This window comes from Trachemys scripta, chromosome 1 (assembly GCF_013100865.1).
Source record: "Trachemys scripta elegans isolate TJP31775 chromosome 1, CAS_Tse_1.0, whole genome shotgun sequence".
In the NCBI taxonomy this organism is placed as follows: Eukaryota; Metazoa; Chordata; order Testudines; family Emydidae; genus Trachemys; species Trachemys scripta.
Genome location: NC_048298.1, coordinates 334815581 through 334838729, shown reverse-complemented (window position 1 = coordinate 334838729; position 23149 = coordinate 334815581). Strand labels below are relative to the sequence as shown.

The window sequence follows — 23149 nt, the reverse complement described above, 5'->3', positions numbered from 1 at the left end:
ATGATCGGTGGGTCAGGGAAGCATCCAGTGCGGAGAGAGCACTCGGGAATGGAGACACCCTAGCCTCTGTCCTAGTGACCATGACAAGGTTGGGGGTCGAGCCCCCCAGGAATCCTGGGCCCAGCCTTGTTGGGGTTACGCGGACTCTGCCACACAGAAGCGGAAGGAAAGTCCTCGAGGTCAAGCAGGCCTCTGCATAAAGGGAGAGGGAGCGAGGACTCAGATCCTCTCACTAGCCAGGAAAAGTTCCTCACAATAGCAGGGTCCACATCTCCTAGACCTGACCCTTAATCACAAGTCCCTCCTTCCCTGCCTTGCTGCATCATTCACGTCTGAATAAAGCAACACTACAAATGCGTGTTCTCCTTTAAACACCCCAGCTCTTTGCCTCTGTACCTGCTCACCCTGGGCAGCGACGCTGCTCTCTCATAACACGAAATACGGCAGTAGTAGCTCCAGTAAATTACACACACATACATCTTGGGCTCCGGAGTACTACAGCCGAGTGGGGACACCTGTCGCACAGCCGGCCAGCTCCCGCTCCTTGGAGCAAGAGCTGCCTCCTGGCAAGGAGTCGTGCAGCGTTTCTCTCCTCCCTGGCTCAGATGCAGCTCGATTTTGAACAGCATCAGAGCAGGCGGCCAGGAGACGTTAGCGTTAGCCCAAACGAGGCAACCCTTAACACTGTGTGGATTCCATCTGGCCCAAGCAGTGTAGCTTTAAACAGCCCGCAGCGGCCACAAGATCAATTGGCTCCTGGCTCCAGCATGGCCCTGCCCCTGCCAAAATCAAGGAGAGGGCTGAAAAAGGGATTGGGTTTGGGATGGAGCACTAGGCCGGCTTGCCCCTGTGTGTGCCATCCGATTACCGCTCCTCCCCAGCACTGGCATCGCTTCCTCGAGGCAGGGCGTGGAGCAAGAGCCTTTATACAGCTCCCTTCATCCAAACGCACCCCCCAGCACTTTGCTTCTTCACATCAACTGCAGGGGGAATTCAGAGAACGTCTTCAGCAAAAGCTGGATCTTGGCCAGGATACCAGGGTTAATATCCCCACAAAGGGTCAGGAGCTGGGGTTCTAGGTCTTATTCCAAATACCAGCCCCCACTTTGTCCCCTGTGTCATCAGTCACAACTGATCAGAGTGAGTATAGAACACTACCAGACCCTAATGACAGGACCAGAACCTCAGCCCAGCTCCACTGCCTTCAATGATCCGGTTATGGGTCAAATCTTCAGCTGGAAGTCGAGCCAGTGCCACTGGCTTCAGGTCAGCGGCAGCAAGGGACACTGGCTGAGGAACGGGCCATAGAGTGTTTTGCACCCATTCTGCACAGATAGATGTAAGTGGCAGGACAGGGTGCAGGGCGGTGGAAGAAGCAGCCCAGCTCGTGCAGTAACACAGCTCCCTGGACGCGGGTTTACTACTGACATGCTGCGGCACTTGGCTTTCCACTTAAAGGTTCCCCACCCTAGTCGCTGAACAGAGCCTGCTTAGCTCAGTGGTTTGAGCATTGGCTGCTAAACCCAGGGTTGTGAGTTCAATCCTTGAGGGAGCCAGTTAGGGATCTGGGGCAAAATCAGTACTTGGTCCTGCTAGTGAAGGCAGGGGGCTGGACTTGACCTTTCAAGGTCTCTTCCAGCTCTATGAGATAGGTGTATATCTCCATATTTAAAAAAAAAAAAAGACGGCAAGAGAAACCACAGCCACATGTGACAGGGGGTAAACATAGACAAACCCTAATGCTCCCTTGTGTGTACACACACTGGTAGCTGCCTCATGCCCTGGGCTCTCTCTAACCCATAGAACAGCTCATCCGCCCCCTCCCAATAATACTCCAGCCTGACAAATTGCACACCACCATCACTGTGATTCATGCAGTCGCTGAGATTGTGAAGGGGATGAGCCATAAATCCACGTGGGATCTTCACTCCCGTTGTAGTGATGCTGTGATCACCCATTCAGGCGCTGCGGATGTCTCCTAGATGCTTTCTCCAGTTTGGGGGACTTTGTAACATTCCTGCCCGAGGCTGGGTGCTGAGCAGCAGCGATAGATCGATATCGGCTGTTGGTTTTAGCTTGTCCAAAATGAAAGGTCAGGAACCGAGAATCCTTCAAAATAGAGACGAGGCACATAGCACAGTCTGATGGCACCAATGCCCTAGTGTCAAGGGCACCAGGGCCAGGAACTATGTTTCTAGAGCTACTGGCCTTTGCTTTCTGAGCAGCCTCTCACATTTTCTGGGTTGGGAGGTAATCAATATGCTCAAGGAGCTGGTTATTAAAGATGAAAGACCTTGTTTGACGTCAGCATTAAAATATGTATTTAAAAGATAATTCCCTTTCAAAATCACAATCCCCACAAGAATCCTTCACGCACTACATCTTTAAAGTGCTGTACAAACACCAACTAATTAATCAGAACACCCATGGGATGGAGGCATTCAGCACCCCAGCGCACCTCCAAAATGCCAACACTACACACACATCCCAGGGCAGAATCTCAGCTGGAGTGAAGCGGGAAAGCTCCGCTGACTACAATGGCATTATGCCGGTTGACACCAGCTGAGGTTGCAGATTAAAGCCACCAACCCACCAAACCCCGATATGTACCTAGGAACACAGCCTCATTCACATAAGCAACCACAGAGTTTCAGGTCGGAAGGGACCACCACATCATCCATCTGATCTCCTAGCCCAGGCCACTAAACACCACCCAACAGACACACACCAAGCGCTGCAACAGAATTAGACCGAAGTATTACAGCCCTCAGGAGACTGAAGTATTGTGTGCCACAGGCAGAGAACAGGAGGGACCAAGTTGCATCAATGCCTGAGGCCCCTTTGTGACAGTATGCCCCCATTTTAGGCTCTGTTGCCTTGGTGCACTGTCCTTTTGGAAGAGAAGACCAATGCATTTGGACCTCCATGGGTTGCCTTGAGAGACCTCCCAGGAACCAGCGAGACTTGGTCCTCCAGCAGCTAGAAAAGTTGGGAGCAGGCAGAGGCCAATCAAATACATGCCCTGCCTCAGGTGTGTCTGGGACATTTTCCAACACACCTGTGAATGCACACCCACTTGCTGCTTAGAACGTTTGCAGTGCTAACGCTGTCATGCCTCTAAGTCACTACTGTCTGGCCCTGTGGTGAACTGGGCCTCCTGCTTGTAGGCTAAACTCTATAGATTTTATAAACTCTCCCACTCCCTGCTCCCACTTGTCTGTTTGTCCACCTGTTGTGTCCTGTCTGATGTCTTCTTCTTTCCACTGTATGTACAGCACCTAGCACAAGTGGGGCCTGATCCTGCCTTAGAGCTTGTAGGCACTGTGGGGATATAAATACTAGCAAAGAAAAGGCTCCACACTTGTGTAAAAGACACACACACCACACTCCAACTCGTTCACATCTTCGCATAAGCTAAACCATGTGCATGCCAACCGCTCTGAACACACACAGCCCTGCCCTTGAACACACACCTACACGCAAAACACAACTCTCCTGCTACACAAACACGAGCAAAGTCAGACCCCCCCCGAACACCCACTGACACATACGCCTCACCCAGTCCGAAACACCTGCCCAGCACCACTACACACAGGGCAGAATTATAAGTAGTGACGGTCACCTTGGACGTCCCACCTCAACTGTGCTACGTTCACTGCAGCGACTAGCCACGTGCTGGGAGGAGATGGTGAAAAATGAACACCCCAAGCCTTCCTGTGATGGTCACCATCAGCGTTCCTGTCTTGAGAGCCACAGGCAATCTTGCCAGCCACTGCACCACCTGTATCACACTAATCAAGGCATCCGTCATCCGGGCCATGTTTATTACTGAGGTGACGCTGCCGCAGGGCCCCAGCTGAGCCAGCTTGCTCTGCCTTGAACTTGTCTCATTCTCCTTTATTACTGAGTGGTGTCTCTCCTGTCCCGTGCTGCACAATCCTCCACCATCACCTCCAGCTAAACAGCAGAGCTCTGTGAAAGCCCTGTGACATCGTGCAGTCCATTAGGTGAGCGGCTAGGATGCCAGCATCAGGCTGGTTTCCATTTTAATTGCCAGGGACAGAGTGTGCATTAAATCCAGCTTGATTGAATCATGAAGAGTCTGCTTGTCCCTGCTCATTTATCAGCGAGGCAGCTGCTGTGGGAGTCAGACAGGGGCTGCACAGGTGCCTGTGCACCAGCCGTGGGGCCAGTGGGAAGGGAACGCCGCCTGAAGAGGTTGATTTGGAAATGTTCGGGACGGCACAGGGCTGTATGTAACCCATGCTCGGAGAGTGGCTGACTGTGCAGAGACCCCCCATCCCCTCGTCCAGCCTGCCGCCTCGTCCTTGCTCCGTGCTGGGCTCCCTTTGGAAGGGCAGCGCCCCAGCTGCTCGGTTCACAGCGTCCCTTCCCGAAACAATGGTAACGCTCTGGTGACGTAGGTTTTGCGTTCTCCCTTCCAGTCTTAAGGCTCTCCGAATTACCGGTATTTGTTATCTGTACTGCAGCAGCGCTGAGAGGGCCCACATGGAGATCAGGGCCCCACTGTGCTAGGAGCTGTACATCCACATAACGAGAAGAGAGACAGACCCTGCCCCAAAGAGCTTGCAGTCTAGCCAGACAGGCCACCCACTCACATTGGGGCGTGCCAGCAGGGTCTGTCACTGCCGAATCTTTATGGGAGGCCGCGCTGCCTCTCCAGCAGCACTACCTTTGAGGTGAGACACTAGTGCCCAGCCTACCCAGATGGCACCATGATTGGCCATAAGCCCCTGGTGGCCTGCACACTTCTCTGCTGCCAGGCAGCAGTTGCCGTGCAAAGAGGCTTCTGTGGGAATGATCTGTCTCACCAGCCTGTGCGTGGAAGCAGCAGTGAAGGTCAGGATTCAGGACCAGGGCTTGGTACCGTCCTCCTCAGGCTGGCACAGAGTCACAGATTCCAAGGCCCGAAGGGAGCCCCGCGATCTTTTGGTCTGATCTCCGGCACAGAACTCTAGAAGCCATGGAAGCCCTGTGGCGGAGCGCCTCCTGCTGATCTGTAGCAAGCCCTGCAGGGTGACCAATCGTTGGGACTCTGGAGCAGGGGTTCTCAAACTTATTTGATTGCGCCCCTCCTTCTTTATGTCTTCAGCTGTTTACATTCCTGAAGTACATATACCGCTGCTCAGCTGTGAAGGCAGACTTCTGTCAGTAGGGAGTCTATCACCAGGAGGCAGGGGAAGTAACTCAGGCCTGCCTGGACTAGAGTTCATTGGCAAAGACTGTCCCACTGCTGGTGACCCCGATGCAGCGCAACCTGGGGCTAGCAGTAGCGGGAGTCCTGTCTGCACAAGGGCTTGCACGATTTCCTCCCCCGGAGGAGCTTGTTTGGGTTAGCCAGGGAGAGGGAGGTGGGGAGGTTTTGCCACTTGTTTGGGTTAGCCAGGGGAGGTGGGGAGGTTTTGCCACTTAAATACAAGTGTAGATTAGGGTGACCAGATAGCAAGTGTGAAAAACTTTGACGGGGGTGGAAATTGGGATGGGGGTGGGGGTTAATAGGCGCCTATATAAGACAAAGCCTCTAAGATTGGGACTGTCTCTATAAAACTGGTACATCTGGGGCTCTGAGGACTGTCCTGGAGAAACCACCAAGCCTTGTGCGCATTGCATCCGTGATCTCAGATGCTGTCCCTTTTATTTCTGATGAGGCTTGGGATTTCTGGGGCACTGCACAAAGCACATCACAAAATCTAAATAAGCCTGACCACCCTCTGAGAGGTGGGAGTTATCCTCCCCAGCTTACAGAGGAGACACCAGGAAAGTAAGTGTCTTTCTCGGGACCAAATGGCTTGTCAGTGGTGGAGCTGGGATTAGAACTGGGGATGCTAACTTCCCCTGCCACATGTCCTTTTCTGAGACTAGAGAAGAAGCAGGAGCAAGACTTTCTAGAAAAGACATCTTCGAACTCATTGGACCTGCTCTCGGGGGCGTGGGTGTGTCCTTGAGACCTGCCTGCTCATGGCCAAGACACCCTGGATTCTGTTCTGCCTAGCGTCTCGCCAACCCCACTGTCAGCTAACTTCTGATGGGGGCTCTTCATTCCAGGGGGTGAGATCAGAGGCAGCCTGGCTGGATTTTTCACATCTAAGGTGGGCTGGCAGGGCTCAGGAAAACCATTTTTGGTTTTCGGGCTGGGGAATGGAGCCATCTTGATCTGGAGTCACCAGGCCAGATCCTGATCTCAGTTCCACCAGTGTACGTCCGGAGCCACGGCAGGGAAGGCTAGCAGGATCTGGCCCATTAAAAGAGACTGCAAAGTTTCAGCTTCCTCATATCATTTCTAAAGAGGTGCCAGATTGTGCAACTGTTACTCATGACGGGGAGCATTTACCCAGCCAAGCAGCTCTGAAGTCCGGACAGGGACAGCTCACCACCGTGAGCAAGAGCAGTGCAATCTGCACTTGGCATTCTTGTCTGGGCTTTCTGCTCTCATTAAGAGCTTTACTGCTCCGCAGTACCGTCCATTTATAGGCACGGTGGTTAGTTTACATTACCCATGCCCAGATCATCAAATAATGACTCACTTCCCTATCTGGCACAGGACCGACCTTCCTTGTGTCCTGTGGATTAAAGTTAAGTTGGACAAGTTAATATGGATTCTTGTCATGGGCACACAGGTCCCCCTCCTTCTGCTGAAGTCAATGTGAACCTTGCCCAGCAAGGGCCCCAGGTGCCGTAACGTAGGGTATGTGTGGGGGGAGGTTTGCTATACTTACAGATTGTACCAGGACGTCTCCCACTTTCTGCTTCTCATGCCAGTTCTGCACACAGTTGTGGACCTGCTCCAGGAATTGCTCGTGGTGCTCCAGCAACTCGGGGATCTGGTCGAATATCTCGTCCACCAAGGCCGGGTCGCAGAGGATCGAGTTTTCTGGTTGCTTCAGGGGCTTCATGTAACCCTACAAAAATAATAAGAACAAAAAAAATATCAAAACAACCTATCGGCGGAGCCAAGGACGGGATGGAGTCTAAGGGCATCTACGCTCCTCAAGCTACGCTGTGGGGTTCATCAAACTAGTGTGGACTAAAAAAATCACTGCCCCACTGTAATTAAAACCCATTCCTGCCCCCCAAGAGTGAGTCATAGCAAAGGGAAGCACTTGTGCCTCGATTTCCCCACCTGTAAATGGGATAATTATTACTCATCTATGCAGAGTATTCTGCGATCCTTACTGGAAAGGTTATAAGGTGGTTTTTAACAGCGGCGTGTCTCAGCTGGTTTGCCACCCCAGCCGTTTACAAATTTAATCTATCAAGTGAGAGCCACATTCCTGTAAAAATCTCCCCTCGCCGTTCCACGGCTGTAATCTAGCCAGAATTTCCAACACAACCCAATGATGGCGCTTGCTGACAAGAGACTCCATGTAAACTAGCCAGAGACAAAGTACAAAGGAAATGTGCTCAGAGTTTATGGGCTTCGTAGTCACTCACAGTCCAGGGATACTAATGAAACAAGTAACTGTGCCGTGGAACAAATCAAATGCTCTTGTGGTTTAGCCCACCACTCCTGCTCCACCTCTCTCCTTTCCCACCCCGGGGAAGTGAGGGAATCAATGTGGTGCTGTTTACAACAGTCCACCTGGCAAGAGTTTGGGATGGCTGCATGGCGCACTGCTCCCGCCTGGTTCATTTGGAGGTACCGCAGTCCAGCATCTGTGGCCTACTCTGATGGCTGCTTGGTGCTGCACATGTAGGGCCTGATCCTGAGATATCACTGGGGGGCTGAGGGCATGCAGCACCTTACAGGATCAGACCCTCACATGGCACTTGACAAACTAAGGCCCTGCCCCTGCCCCAGCCCCAGTCCATGGAAGTCTTGCCATTGAATATATACCTATATCATAGAGATGGAAGGGACCCCAAAAGGTCATTGAGCCCAGTCCCCTGCCTTCACAGCAGGACCAAGTACTGTCCCTCTCAGATTTTTGCCCCAGATCCCTAAATGGCCCCCTCAAGGACTGAACTTACAGCCCTGGGTTTAGCAGGCCAGTGCTCAAACCACTGAGCTCTCTCTCCCCCATCCAATCAATCGTAGTGGAATGTAGATATTCAGGAAAGCCTTGTAGTCAATGGGAGATGCAGCCTGGAGTGCCGCAGCTCTCAGGATCTGCCCTACAGGGTAAAGGCACTTACCCCATCCACACAGCCTCGGGGTACGTCTACACGGCAATGTAAGCCTCGGCTTAGTGGAACTTGAGTCAGTGGACGCTGGGTTAGAGAACCCAGGGCTTGAGCATCTACACTAACTGTTAACCCTAGGTCAAGAATTTTCTAACCCGGACCCAAAACCGGGGCTCCAGCCTCCGCACTGCAATACGCAGGCTTGAGTCCAACCAATCATCTCCCAGACTTCCTAGCGCTCTCTCGAAATGTGGCCTTTCTAGCCCTTGGTTCGTGGTGCAGTGTAGGAAAACTTGACGGTACACCAAATTGGATTGTCCAGAGGGCAAAGAAATTTGGCCCGTGGGATACTTTTGGTGGAGTCCCAAAGCATGAGTCTACTGGGGTTGTGTCTGCACCGCAAAGCAACAGGGCTTAAACCCTGGGTCCTGGCTTAACTCAGGCTCAGACCCTCACCCCCACGGGGCCTCGGACCCTGGGTTAGTGTGATTTGTGTGTAGACAGAAATGGGATTAGGCCTGAGCTTGAGTTCGAACCCTGGGTTTACATGGCAGCGTAGACATCCCCTTACAGACTAAGGCCTGGATCACGGCCCACTGACATCTGTGGGAGTCTTTCCACTGACTGGTGTGGGCTGTGGATCAGGCCCTAAGCTGGACAAGACAACGGATGGAGCAGCAGGTAAGCAGACTATTGGCGTGAGGAGGACAGGGCGGGAAGGAGAGGGGGTGGATGCCTGGCTCAGGAGTCAGCAGGGCAGAAGTTCAAAGCCGGCAGTGGGAGGGCAGTCAGATGAGAGGATTGTGGGGTGTGGAGGGGTAGGGGAGGTGCTGAGAGCAAAGATGGAGGCAGGGAGATGATGATGAAGAGCTTGTTGGGTCTTGTCACAGCTCCTCACTTCAGGAACCAGGCTGAGGGCAGTTCCTTGAGGCTGGGGACACTGACTCTCTGTGCTGTACAGCACCAAGCATATTACCCATGCTCACCAAATAAACCACCCCCTCAAAAATCTGAACTCCCACATACACTTTGGGGGGAGGGGGACTGTGAATTCCAGACCGGAACCCGAATCCCAGTTTCAAGATGACAGCCTCTCCTACCTCCCTGACAAGTCGAACCAGAACTCCACATCGCCACACCCTCAAACCTAGTGGCGGGTTTGAAATCCAGACTCAAACCCAGATCCAGGTTTTGTAGCTTGGCTCGAACCTCTAGTTCAGAGAGGTGGCCGGTCTGCCAGCGGACACCAGCAGGACTTCTCATGTGTACCATTGTAAATCACCAATAACATCCCCGAAGTCAATGGCGGTATACAGGGTAAGAGGAAGTCTCCAGGGAGCTGGGGTGGGATGGTGAGGGGGAAACTGTACTTGGGGTGACTGGCCCAGCCTGCCACCTGTGCTGCTAGGGCTACACGTCTGGTTTTAGCCTGTTTGCTCGATCCAAGTGAGTGCACATCCCTGAGCTGGAAATCACACCTCCAGCTCCGGCACAGACAGACCCAGGAACTGGTGTAACTGCAAGGAGTGGCAGGCCCGTGTTATTCAGTTCTCCACCCCACTGAGCGCCACCAAGAAATAACAATGGAATTACAGCCAAAGGTGGGCTTGTGGACTGTACCAACGTTAAGGATGGCGAGTCCTATTTGTCGAGGTCCCAGCTGAGATCAGGGCCCCAGTGTGCTAGGCACTGTACATACACAGAACGAGAGACAGGCCCTGCTCTAAGAGCTTACAGGACGGACAAGTGGTGAGGGGGAAACTGAGGCACGGAGCGGTCAAGTGACTTGCTGATGGTCACGCACCAGGTGAGTGGGACAGTCAGGAATAGAAGCCAGGCATCCTGAGTTCCTGGCTAGTGCCCTACCTCTCTGGATGGCTAGCTGCACAGACAGGCACGCCCTGCAACCCCCAAAGACACAAAAAGCTGGTGGACTCCTCAGCTGTTCCCACTCCCACCACCTCAAAACACAGCCATCTGCAGCGCTGGAAGGCGTTTTAATTCACTTTGTGGGAATGGAAGTGCAGGGTGGGGGGAGGGGACAGCTTGCTCCTTCATTACATGTTCCATCTCCTGCACCAGTCATGCCTGGGGGCGGTGTGCTTTGCCGGGCTGCACACATGAATAAGACAAGCACATTTCCAGGAACTTCACCACGTGAATTCAAGGACTCTAAATGCTTATTAGCCACCCTGTCCTTCAAGCCAACCAAGTGCCCGCTCCCTTAGCTTCTGTCATTCTTCATGGCGGATGACTGCCGCCAGGTGCTGCTGAGATGGAATCTTGCTTCATTACGCTGCACCAACGGGACGGGCGGTCCAGTGTGTGAGCTCCAGGTTGCAGGCAGGGCACCCCAAGGGGAAACTCATATGGCACAGAGTCACGGCAGCACCGTGGAAATCAGTTTGTGCTGCACTGGCCCTAGCCAGCAGCCCACTGACTGCGCAGTTCAGTGGTACTTAGCCCTAACCCCAGAGATCATCCCTCTGTCCTCCAGCTGCAGGAAGGTGGGGGATTCGCTGTGGTTTCCTGATCCCAAGAGCCGTTTTGCATCAGCTCCAGAGGGTTAGAGAGGCTCCAAGACTTTTCCAGCTGCTCTCAGGGAGCCATCTGGATGCTGGGTATAGCCAGAGTAAAGCAGGCTATGCCATGTTCCCTCTCATTTTTCCCACCCATGTGCGGAATGAATTTTGTTATGTGCACCAATATGGAGGTGATGGGTGACACCTTCACATTGGTACACGTAACCAAATTCATGTGGTGGGGATAGGGCCAAGTGGTTAGGAGTGTGGGAGGGGGCTCAGGGCTAGGGCAGAGGATTGGTGTGCAGGGGTGTGAGGGCTCCGGCTGGGGGTGTGGGCTCTGGGGTGGGGCCGGGGAGGAGGGGCTCAGGAAAGGGGCAGAGGAGTGGGGTGGAGGGTTGTGAAGGCTTTGGCGGGGGGTGGGGGCTCGGGGGTGGGGCCGGAGAGGAGGGGCTCAGGGCTAGGGCAGAGGAGTGGGGTGCAGGGGTGTAAGTGCTCCGGCTGGGGGTGCGGGCTCTGGGGTGGGGCCGGGGAGGAGGGGCTCAGGACTGGGGCAGAGAAGTGGGGTAGAGGGTTGTGAAGACTTTGGCTGGGGGTGCGGGCTCTGGGGTGGGGCCAGGGAGGAGGGGTTTGGAGTGGAGGAGGATGCTCCAGGGCTATAGTGGGGAGAGAGGGCTCCCCCCAGCGCTCTCTTCCTGCCATGGGAGCTCTGGGGCTGTAGCTACAGGATAGGTGCCCCTCCCCCTGCCCCAGCAGGTTCAGGTTGGGGGAGGGCTACTACGGGGTCGGGCCGCTGCTGGGTCTAGGCCCCTCTGGGGCGGGGGCGGGCCTTGCCGCCCTGGCTGCGACTGGGTCCAGGCCACTCTGGGGCTGGCCCAGGCTGTGGCTGGGCCCGATCCGGCTGACCCGCCCCGACCCGGCAGGTCCCCGCTCCGGGCCGGTTCACTGAGCGCCTGCGCGGCACTAAATAGGCTGCTGGCGGCCACGCGGCCATGCAGCTTACAGGGAACGTAGGCTACAGCAATGCCTCCCCCCCACCCCCTGCCAGAGGTGCTGTGGGAGGGTAGCAAGAAGCCAGCCAGGCTTGGGCACGGGAGTAGGACTTGCAACGAGAGGCCGGGGGTGACCTGAGCTGTGCTGCTCGCTGCCAAGCTGAGGCCAGGATTCTATCTAGGGAGGCCAATTCCGGCAGAGCATTCCAAACGCCCGGTGGAATGAGGACGACCTTGGGTGCTTCTACTCACTCAGCGGCCAGCTGGCCTCAGACCCGGTGACATTTCCCCTTTGTATACATGACTAGATGACATGCAGTTCACACAGCTTAGATTATTGGCACAGTTCTCCACTTCAGAGGGAGATGGGACCGATGTAGGGTTCATTTAAAAGGTTAGACTGCAGTGGGGCTTCTAATGCCGCACAGGGGACATGAAACACGAGAAATCCCCCCCTTTATTCGGGGGTTTAGAATAAAGCTGTTTTCAGTCATTCTGGGACGAGCTTCAGGATACAAGGCGTTAGCCAGAGAACACACTTTTCATCTGGATTTACCCAGAAATAAGTTCCACTGACTTTAAAACCAAATGGTCTCAGACTAACATCTCTCATTTGCCATAATCACAGGGGTTGAGTTAACACACAGGGGGGAATAGAGTGTGTTTAGGGGTTAGAGCAAGAGGCCGGCAGCCAGAACTCCTGAGTTTTCATTCCTGGCTGTGACACTGCTTTGCTGTTTGACCTTTTGCCAAGTCACTTAACTTCTTATTCCCCCATTTATACAAGGAGGATTTTTTTTTATACCTCTCCCATAGAACTGGAAGGGACCCTAAAAGGTCATCAAGTCCAGCCCCCTGCCTTCACTAGCAGGACCAAGTACTAATTCTGCCCCAGATCCCTAAGTGGCCCTCTCAAGGATTGAACTCACAACCCTGGGTTTAGCAGACCAATGCTCAAACCACTGAGCTATCCCTCACCCACATCATAATAACCATGATCTCAGAGAGCTTCTCAAACATTCATTAACTGAGCCTTCCAGGATCTTTGCAAAGAAGGTTAAGGGGTGAAAACTGCTACCTCTCCTCCTGGTGAGGGATAGACATTGGGCATCCATGCTTAGGCTGTGGGAGCGATCAGCTGCCTTCACGAGGTGTTGGCTCCCCTGCGAGCTGCAATGGGAGCAGATGGGGTTCCCCTCGGCGGGTTCATTCTTCCTGCACAAATCTGGGAGCCATTGCTCTTGTGTGTGGGGCTTTTCTCCAGGCACCTCCCAGGTTCAGTGTGTCTAGGGAGCTGTTGGGAGGAGGAGGCATGGACTCTACTTCATCCGACCCAGCCAGTGCCGTCAATGACCTTCCCCAGTGCTCGAGGCGTGGATGTCAACTAGCTCGCTGAAGGCCCATTGGATAAAAGCGCGATGGTGCTGGTAGGTTGGGGGAACCAACCAGAAGTCGTCATGAAGGTGACATCGGCACGTTTGATTGAAGGGGTCTGTCCATCATTTGGCATGAGATTTCACATCGGGGGGGGGCAGGGGAGGGCACTGCCACACTGCCAGCTGGTGTCACATGATCACATGGCAGCTGCATCTTGCCTGAAACCTGCAGTCTGGTTCTTTTGCATGGGTCCCTTGCCAGTGTGGTTGGTAGCTTTGCCATCTGCTGCCAGGCTCTCTAGGCAGGGCTGCCCGTGCCGAGTGCTTGTTAGGTGGTGAAATGACACCAGTGCTCCGTCTGAAGCAGCCTGAATCTGGTGACCATCCGAGTATGTTGCAAGGCCCATCGACTTGCCTGGGCATTTGAGCAGCAAGGGGCGTGATGGGACAGGATATGGCGTGACTGCAGGCCTGGTAGGAGATGGTTGATTTGATCTCTGTGGCTGGTCATGTAATGATGGTTCAGATGACAGTGACACCTAGAGGTCCCAATCAGGGATCAGAACTGCGTTGTGCTAGGTGTTGTACACACCCATCCCGGCCCTGAAGAACGTACAAGCTTACTACAGCGTTAATGAGTGACAATATGCAAATACAATGAACAGCCGGGGGCCAGGGGGTGGGGGGGAGAGGAAAACCACAATGAGACTATGTGCGGTGCTGATGTTATTTTAGTGCATTTTTTTAACATTATGTCAAAGGGGCCAAGAGCTTGGGAGAGGCAGGCTGTGCGAAGGGTGAAATCCTGGCTCCATTGCAATCAATAGCAAAACGTCCACTGACTTCAGTGGGGCCAGGATCTCACCCTATAAATCCAAAGGGGGAACACAACTGTTTCGTGAGCGCACACCTGGTTTCAAGCTAAGCGCCCGTATCCAGCCTGGCAATCCCGGCAGAGAAAGAGAAAGAAATGTTCCTACTAAATGTAACTGCCTGGCCTCGGCCACGCGGCTCTAAGCAGCTTGGCCCCACAGAAAGCACCTTGTCACAGCCTGATGGGCTGGAGCAGCTGTGATGGGAACAGTTCCTAGGCCTATTAATCATCCCCACAAAGCCAGTTCCTTTCTGAACTCTGAGCCTCCCCACCCCTCCGCCGAGTGACCCAATGCAGGAATGCTCCCTGGGCATCATGGGATATCCTAGGGGAAGCGTTTGTGCATTGGCACTCTCTCCTGAGAGCTTATGTTCTGCATCATGCGGTTCTCTCCTAAGCCTCAGGGCTATTTTTTTCCTGGCTCCTGTGCACCGTGTCTCCGAGGCCATTCCCTGAAAAGCAGAGACTTTCTGACTTGGGTTAGACCAAAGGGTTTTCTTTTACAAAGAAATAAATCAAAGCTGTAGCTGAACAAGCAGCAGAAAAACCACCCCGCAAGGAGCAGCCTTTCATGCCTGCCAGTCCCTGTATGCTTGGTGTCGCTGCATCGGAGTCAAATCTGTCTGCTTCATTTTTCTCTGGGAGCTGGAGGACTTTTGCTGGTCTCCCACTAAGGAGCTAGGACCTCAGGGGAGAGAATCCGCCCATCTATTCACTGAGAGAGGAGGTAGGGGATGGAAGATGCAAAGCCGCTGGCACTATGTTAACACTCGTTGTTCGTGTACTGTCCCTCATCTCGGCTATCTATTTATACGGCCCCGTGGTATAGGAGCACCTCCCAGTTTTTAACATTTATTCTCACCCCACCCCTCTGAGGTAGGCCAGTGCTGTTCTTCTCATTGTACAGATGGGGAACTGAGAAACGGGAGTCTTGTCTACACTAGCACTTTTGTTGGTAAAACTTTTGTCGGTCAAGGTGTGAAAAAACACACCCCTGACCGACATACGTTTCATGGACAAAAGCGCTGGTGTGACAGTGCTACGTCAGTGGGAGACGCTCTCCTGCCGACATAGCTACTGCCACTTGTTTCCGGTGGTTTAATTATGCTGGCAGGAGAGCTCTCCTCCATCGGCAAAGAGCGGCTACATGGGAGACCTTATGGCGGTGCAGCTGCAGTGGTATAGCCGTGTCACTGTAAGGTCTGTAGTGTAGACAGAGCTTAAGTGACTTGCCCAAGGTCACGCAGAATGCCTGTGGCAGGACAGGAGATTGAACCCGGGACAGCCATGTTCCAGGCAGGCACCCCAACTACTGGACCATCCTTTCCCGCCTCTGTTAGGCCAGCTGTTGGTCCTTAGCTTAGATTAATTTGAGCTCTTCGGGGCAGGAATTGTCCTGCTCTATATTTGTACAGCACCTAGCACAATGAGACCCTGATCCTCCACATGTCACTCTATTAGAAACAAAGATTAAAAATAACGCTCCCTTATCCAAAACCCCCCATCCTTCCGGGCTGTTTTTATGCCTCACGAAGACTAAAAAGGGCACATGCCCAATTCCTGCTCCTTGCAGAAGGGTCCCTTTTAGCACTAACAGTAGCCAGCTGAGCTTCTCAAGCAGCTCACTTCTAGACCAACACAATCTGGACACAAACATCTAATCCAACTCCATGCTGCTGCAAGATCATCCCTGCTCTGGAGATGTCTCTTCCATGGGCTCCTTGATTAACTTTGTCATCATTAATATTGCACGGCAGCCCCAGCAGAGGTGGTTTATCCTGGTAATCTCCATAGGTCCCCTCCTCTGATTCAGAGACAAGGGCAACCACAGGCTACGTGAGAGATTTCTCCAAGGCCATACGTGAAAGCTCCGGGGTCTCCACCTTGACCACTTCTGTATCCTGGCTGCAGCTGGCTGGCTATAGCAGAGACTGAGTGACTTCTTAAAGCCATTGCATTGCCCAGGTCTGTGGGTACAACTCATGGCTTAGCAGCAGTTTATGAATATGAAGCTGGATATCAGCCGCTGAACATCCTACCAGGTCACCCCCAGGTGCAGATCGCTGTTCAAAGTCCTTTCCCTACAGAGTTTATTCAAAGGTCCCTGAGGGCAGCTGGGCCTGGGAATACACATTTTGTTCCAAGTGGTTAATGAAGATCAGCGTAACAAAGTGCCATGTGACCCTGTCCAGGGTTATTCCGATGCGGCCCCTGCAAAGTTGAACACCTGCCTGTCTGGTGAAATCTGTCTGCACGTAGAGACATCTAACATCAAACGCTGCACGCCAATCCCTGGAGTCCAGAGCCCCTCTGAAGAGCAGAACGTCAGCCATTGTCTGCGGAGGCAGGGCCTGGGCTGGAGCATCCTTGACTCCTCTGAGCCGCGGCACTCGCTGCTGGGATGGACTGCCTCCTCCGGTCCCTAGGCAAGGGGGCTACAGCCACACTCATCCCGCTGGACTTCTCTGCAGCGTGCGATACTGCTGGTCCCCGAGTACCCTCCCGCCTCCATGAGCCTGTGGTGGGGAACGGCTCAGCTTGTTACTCCCAGACCGAACTTAGAGGGCCATTCTGGGCCCCTCTTGCTCCAATCCCAGAGCTGTCACCTGCGGAGTCCGGCAAAGTTCACGCCTCTTCCCCAGGGTATCCAACCTCTGGGCAGAGCCGCTGGGGGAGCAGCGAGGTGTTAGCAGCACGCAGACCACTCCAGCTCTGCGCCTCCTTTACACCCACTGGGAGCAGCACTATCTCCCTGCTTTCTCAGGGCCTGCATGAAGGTTGAGTGGCTAACGCTAACCCCAGACAAGACAGAGAGGATGTGGGCACAGGTCGCAGTGAGCACAGCACCCCAGCGCTCTGCTCTCCCCGTAGGCTCCCACCGAACACAGAGGCCAGTTCAGGGTCTCTGCCTTGACAGTCAAAGTCCTCCATGGAACTGGTCCTTGCTACCTAAGACATCACAGCCCCCACGATGGTTATGGGCCACATTCCAGCAATGCAGCCCCAGTGACATCCTCAGCTGTACGTGAAGGATTTGGCCCTGTGCTCACTACTGCAGCACAATGATACAGACATTGACAATCGCAGTCTAGCGAGCGGCCTGCCCAGCTTCTTTTGAGGCAGGAGCATTTGCAAAGGGAAAGAGACCAGATAGTACCATACTCACTACCCTGCTTTCGGAGCCATAGCTATGCTCAGCACTGCCCTCTAGTGGATGAATACCTGCATATGATAAAAGCCCCACTACTACTGATGGCTAAAGAGCTGTGTTTTTTGGAATGGGTCTTGTGTCCCCGCCTCGATGTCCCATGTGGGACACAGGTTCCCATCTCTGCATGCAGTCCATGGGTTTGTGCGATCGATCCCCCGCTCCCCTCCCCTGGGGCGTTCTGCCCGGGCCTCGGCGGCACGATACCTGCATCAGGGTGCGGAGGGACTCCACGTAGGACTGCTCTGTATCCAGGAGCGTCATGGTGACATGTTTCCGCATGTCCTGCAGGGAAGGAAAGAGAGATGATGAGAACCCAGATGATGGCAAACACTCTGCAAGCAATGTGGAACTTGGAGGGCCACGGCCGAACCAGCCCCTGGGAGCCTTTGTTGCAGGTGCCTGCCCAGGAGAACTCCCTCCATGTTATTCTTTTTCAGTACCAGGCTTGCAGTCAGAGACAGCGAGAGAGAAAAGGCCTGAGTGTCAGCATGCTGGGGGCACACAAAGGCCCCCGAACCCACAGAAGGCCAGGTCCTCTGGCACATCACATGCACACAGGACGTTTGGTTTATGGGTGAGAGGACGGCACCAAAACCCACCATTTTGGGCTTCATCTGGGCAGTGCAGCCTCAGCCACTGAACACAGACTGTCTGGCTCAGCTCTTACCAACAGAAATATGGTGTCAGCACAAAGACCCAGCTGCCTCAAACCCCAGGGCGACCCCTGGAGAAACCCGGTGATGGCAAATGTCCCTCCCCTTCAAGCAGTCTTTTCCACAACCACCTAGTCACCCTGGAAGCTCCCCCTTTATCCAGGAACCGCCCTTTGCAGGCTTGTCTCATCACTGGCCCTTTAAATGCAGAAGAGAAGCAGCCTACCAGCTCCCTACCAGCTGGTGACTATGCCCATTAGGCCTGATCAGGAGCACAGGACCTGCCAGACTGGATCAGACCAGGGGTCCCTCTAGCCAGGGGCCCATCTCTGACCGTGACTAGCACCAGCTTCAGTGGAAGAAGCCCTGTCTCAGGCAATGGTGGGGTACCCTGCCCCACAGAAAGCTTCCTCCAAGCATGGGGGTTGATCTTCCTTCCACAACTCTTGTTTGTTGTATTGTTTTCTCCACTGCCTGACGCCTTGTGCAGCCACGTGCACTGGTGCCATTTCAGTGTGAAATGCTGCCATTGGCCATGAGGAAACAAGCGGTGCCGAGCCGGGGGCCGGGCCGGGGACCGGCAGTGCTGGGCGGGCCGGGGGTGCTCGGCCGGGTGTCCGGGGGCCAGGCCGGGGACCGGCAGTGCTGGGCGGGCCGGAGGTGCTCGGCCGGGGGCCGGGCCCGGGGCCGGCACCCCAGGACCCGAGCCGACCCAGGCTGGAGACGCCGGGGGGGGCCAGACTGGGCAGCACCTCCTCCCCCCACACACCCCTTACCTGCTTCAGGCTTCCCGCGAATCAAATGTTCGTGGGAAGCAGGGGAGGGGGCGGAGTTGGGGCGGGGACTTTGGGGAAGGGGCGGGGCGGGGCCGGGGCCCCGTGGAGTGTCCTCCTTTTGGAGGCTCAAAATATGGTAACCCTACTTCTGTTAAATAAACCAGAGCAATTCCCCATGTAGACAATCCCTCCCACGCTCCCAGGAGGTAGGAATGTTTATCACCATCATGTTAAAGTGAGTCGCTCAAGGTTTCATAGTGAGTCAATGCAAGCGCTAAAGGAGACAGGAGGAGTCCAGATTCCTTTACTCTCAGCACTAAACTACTCTCCCTCTCCTTCAAGCAAAATCCTACTTAAGTAGGTTGTTTTATAGACCAAACTTTGTACTTTTAATGGCGCTGTCAGCCCCTTCCTGGTATATTTACTCAGCCTTTCCATTTCTTGGTTTCCCCCTAAAAACCTGCATGCATTGTAACCAGCCCAGCTAGCTATAAAATCACAACCATGTGCTGCAGTATGTTACAGAAGAGAAAAGAGAACTAAGGAATCCCAACAGATGTCAGACATACTAAAGAATAAACCTCCGAGAAATCAGACCACATCTCTTTAAGCACTGCCTGCTCGCTACTCTAGTGGACAGATCAAGACCCCAAAAGCCATTTCTTCTGTGATGTGCCCTCACTCCCACCCCATGCACACACACACTAACCCATGTTGCATGTGTTATCCACCTTAGCAATGAAGTACAGGGAAGAAGAGCGAGACCAGGAAACCCAAATGACAGTCCCTAAGCTTCCCCTCTTACAAGATCATCTTATCTTACCTGGTTTTCTCTCTTAGAGCCCAAACCTCAAAACACTTATTCAAGGTAGAAGTAGTTACAACGTTGTTGTTATCACTTTTCTAACCTGTTATTACTGCACTGTACTAAGTGCTACCCTAGGTATTATGCATTTTGGGCCCATAATTTCTAAGCAACTCTGTTTATATTTGGGTCCCATTTAGCGCAAAACACATTGTTGACAGATAACAGCTAATGATTAAAAATATCAATTATAATAAAGACAAAATATAATAAATACAAATGAAGGGGGGTTCCAAAGAGGATGGAGCTAGGCTGTTCTCAGTGGTACCAGATGACAGAACAAGAAGCAATGGTCTCAAGTTGCAGTGGGGGAGGTCTAGGTTGGATATTAGGAAACACTATTTCACTAGGAGGGTGGTGAAGCGCTGGAATGGGTTACCTAGGGAGGTGGTGGAATCTCCATCCTTAGAGGTTTTTAAGGCCCGGCTTGACAAAGCCCTGGCTGGGATGATTTAGTTGGGGATTGGTCCTGCTTTGAACAGGGGGTTGGACTAGATGACCTCCTGAGGTCCCTTCCAACCCTGATATTCTATGATTCTATGAATCGTGATGATTATATTTGCCAATTCCAAGGCCACAAGGGACCACTGTGATCATGTAGCCTGACCTCCTGTGTAATACAGGCCATGAAACTGCCCCAAAATAATTCCTAGAGCAGAGTTTTTAGAAAAACATCCAGTCTGTATTTAAATACTGTCAATGATGGAAAATCTACCACGACCCTTGGTAACTGTTCAATGGTTAATTACTCTCACTTTCAAAAATGTACCTTTATTTCCAGACTGAACTGGTCTAACTTCAACTTCCAGCCACTGGATCGTGTTATACGTCTCTCTGCTAGACTGAAGAGCCCATTATCAAATATTTGTGTCCCATGCAGATACTTATAGACTGTGATCAAGTCACCCCTGGACCTTCTCTTTGTTAAGCTAAACAGATAATCTCAAAGAGCTCTATCACTGTAAGGCAGGTTTTTTAACCCTTTAATCATTCCCATGGCTCTTCTCTGAATCCTCTCCCATTTATCAACATCTGTCTTGCATTGTAGGCACCAGAACTGGACACAGGATTCCAGCAGTGGTCACGCCGGTGTCAAACACAGAGGTAAAATAATCTTCTACTCAAGGTTCCTGTGTATGCATCCTAGGATCACATTAGCTCTTTTGGCCACAGCGTCACATTGGATCTCAGGTTTAGTGGATTATTCTCCACAGCCTCCAAAATCTTTCTTAGCGTCACTGCTTCCCAGGATAGTCTCCCATCCTGTATACACTTAGCTGTATTAAAACACATTTTTTTGCTTGTGCCCAGTTTACCATGCAATCCAGATCGCTCTGAAGCAGTGACTCATTCTCTTCATTATTTACCACGCCCCCATTTTGAAAAATGTTAAATAGCACAGAGCCAAGAACCAATCCCTGTGGGACTCCACTGGAAATATACCAGCCTGATGACGATTCCCCATTTATAGTTACATTTTGAGACCTATCCGTTAGCCAATTTTTAATCCATTGAATGGGTGCACCATGTTAACTTTATATCACTGTGGTTTTTTTAATTGAAATGTCATGTGGTACCAAGTCAAATGCCCCACAGAAGTCTAAGTATATTATGTCAACACTATTGCCTTTATCAATCAAGTTTGTCATCTCATCCAAAAAAAAAAATCAAGTGTGATAGGATCTGCTTTCCATAAACTCTTGATGACTAGCATTAATTACATTACCCTCCTTTAATTCTTTATTAATTCAGTCCTGTATCAGCTATCTCATTATCTTTCCTGGGATTGATGGCCAATAATTACCCGAATCATCCCATTTACCTTTTTTAAAAATTGGCACAACATTAGCTTTCTTCAAGTGTTATGGAATTTCCTTAGTGCTCCAAGTTTTACTGAAGATCAACATTAATGATCCAGCAACAGCCTCCCCAGCTCTTTTAAAACTCTTGGATGCAAGTTCTCTGGACTTGCTGATTTAAAAATGACTTATTTTAGTAGTGTCTGTTTAATATCCTCCAGAGATACTAATGGAACGGAAAGAGTGTTATCATCACCCTGTGATGAGACTATATCATCATCTGTTTTTTCCCCCAAACACTGAACAGAAATATTTATTGAACACTTCTGCCTTTTCTGCATTATTATTGATAATTCTAGCATTTCCATCTAGCAATGGCCCAACACCATTGTCAGGATTCTTTTTGTTCCTATTATATTTTAAACACTCCTTCTTATTGTCCTTAACTCGACTGGCCCTAGATTTCTCCTTGTGTTCCTTGGCTTCCCTTATAAATTTTCCACAATTCCTAACGTCTGATTTATATCATGGCTATCAACTTCACCTTTCTTTTATTATTCTTTCACTTTTTACTATCTGGAGGCAGGACATTCTCCTCCCTGCTTTAATGGTGGCCAAGTCTGTTGACCCTTTAGGGCATGGTCTAAAGCTGCTCTGCTGTATTTAGGTTCTTACGTGGCACTCATCCCCGTGGGATCTGAGTCCTGATTTTCTCAGCCTTTTCTCGGAACGGAGGTGATTTCAGGGTACGTATATAGACCAGGTGAGAAGTTAGGTTTTTTGACATTACCCATTAAGACCTGATCCAGAGATCAATGGGTAGACACCTAATAGTATGTCACAGGCTTGCCTGGGCCAACGAAATGTCTCATGAAGTGAGTGCACCCTGATTTCACAGCTGTAAATTGATACTTAAATCAAAATTCCCAAACACAAAACAGCCCTTTGCTGGCTTAACCAAAAGGTACAGTCAGAGATAGGCACAGGCCAGGTTTCTTGGGTTAAGATCCTTCCTCCCCTGTTCCAGCTTCACCCAGAATTGGCCTCTGGAAGAAGCAGCCAGACCTTTTTATCTTGCCTGATGAGCCCTGATTGGCACCTGCCTGAGAACCAATCCTCACTGCTGCTGCTCTTGGGCAGTCCCTCTGGGCAGCCCTTGGAGGACTGAACTCAGTGCTCTTCTTCCACCGAAGATCACCTTCTGCTGGCAGGGTCTGCCAGAGACGTGGGGCTTTCAGGGTGGGGGTGGGGGATGTCACGGGGCTTTCTTGGGCTTTGGACGTGGCCCTCGATCTGCGTATTGTTCTCTGGGCCCCACCTTTTGCATTCATTGAATACTCAGCACGAGAAGGGAAATGGTCTAACAGTGCTCTATGATGGGGGGCAGGCACCCAAAAGAAACAGCTCGGTGCCATCATGTAGTGTCACTGCCAAGCCCGTCCCCCTTGCTCGTTAAAGATACAGTACAATAATAGCCACGTTAGTGGGCCCCATCCTGCTCCTGTTATTCATGACAGAAATTCTGCCGCTGATTTCAATTGGAGTAGGTTTGGGTATTTATGTAGGCCCTACAACAATTTGGGCCCTGCTATTTATTGCAAGGCCAATGAGTCAGCAGGAGCACACGTTAACGATCCATCCTTATTTCCCATGAGCGGAGGGGGGTAATTAGTTTGCCTCCCCTGAGCAGGGAGGTTTAGCTGCCAAAGTCAATGGATCTCGGGGGCTCCAGTGGAGATCAGGATTACAGCCCTGTGGTGATGGCAGGGCTCCCCTTGCTAGCAGCTGCCCCTGGAACACCCCTGGCATGGGGCAGAAAAGTCAGTACAACCCCAGGCTATACAAACTTTAAAGCAGATGCTCCACCCATTTATAGGGATGATGGATTCACAGCTATTTCCCCAGCTCCTTTCCTATTCCCTCCTGCCCATCCTTTCAC

The 23149-nt window shown here is 52.2% G+C and overlaps 1 protein-coding gene across 1 annotated transcript in view; it reads right to left on the bottom strand.

Annotated features, from left to right (window-relative positions):
* Positions 1-23149, bottom strand: part of ARHGEF17 (Rho guanine nucleotide exchange factor 17) — a 249337-nt gene that overhangs the window by 65298 nt on the left and 160890 nt on the right. Inside the window, exons 2-3 of the mRNA XM_034779747.1 lie at positions 17322-17399; positions 6738-6920 (exon numbers count right to left, since the gene is read on the bottom strand). Coding sequence (XP_034635638.1) covers positions 6738-6920; positions 17322-17399 — 261 coding nt within the window. The remainder of the gene's footprint in view (positions 1-6737; positions 6921-17321; positions 17400-23149) is intronic.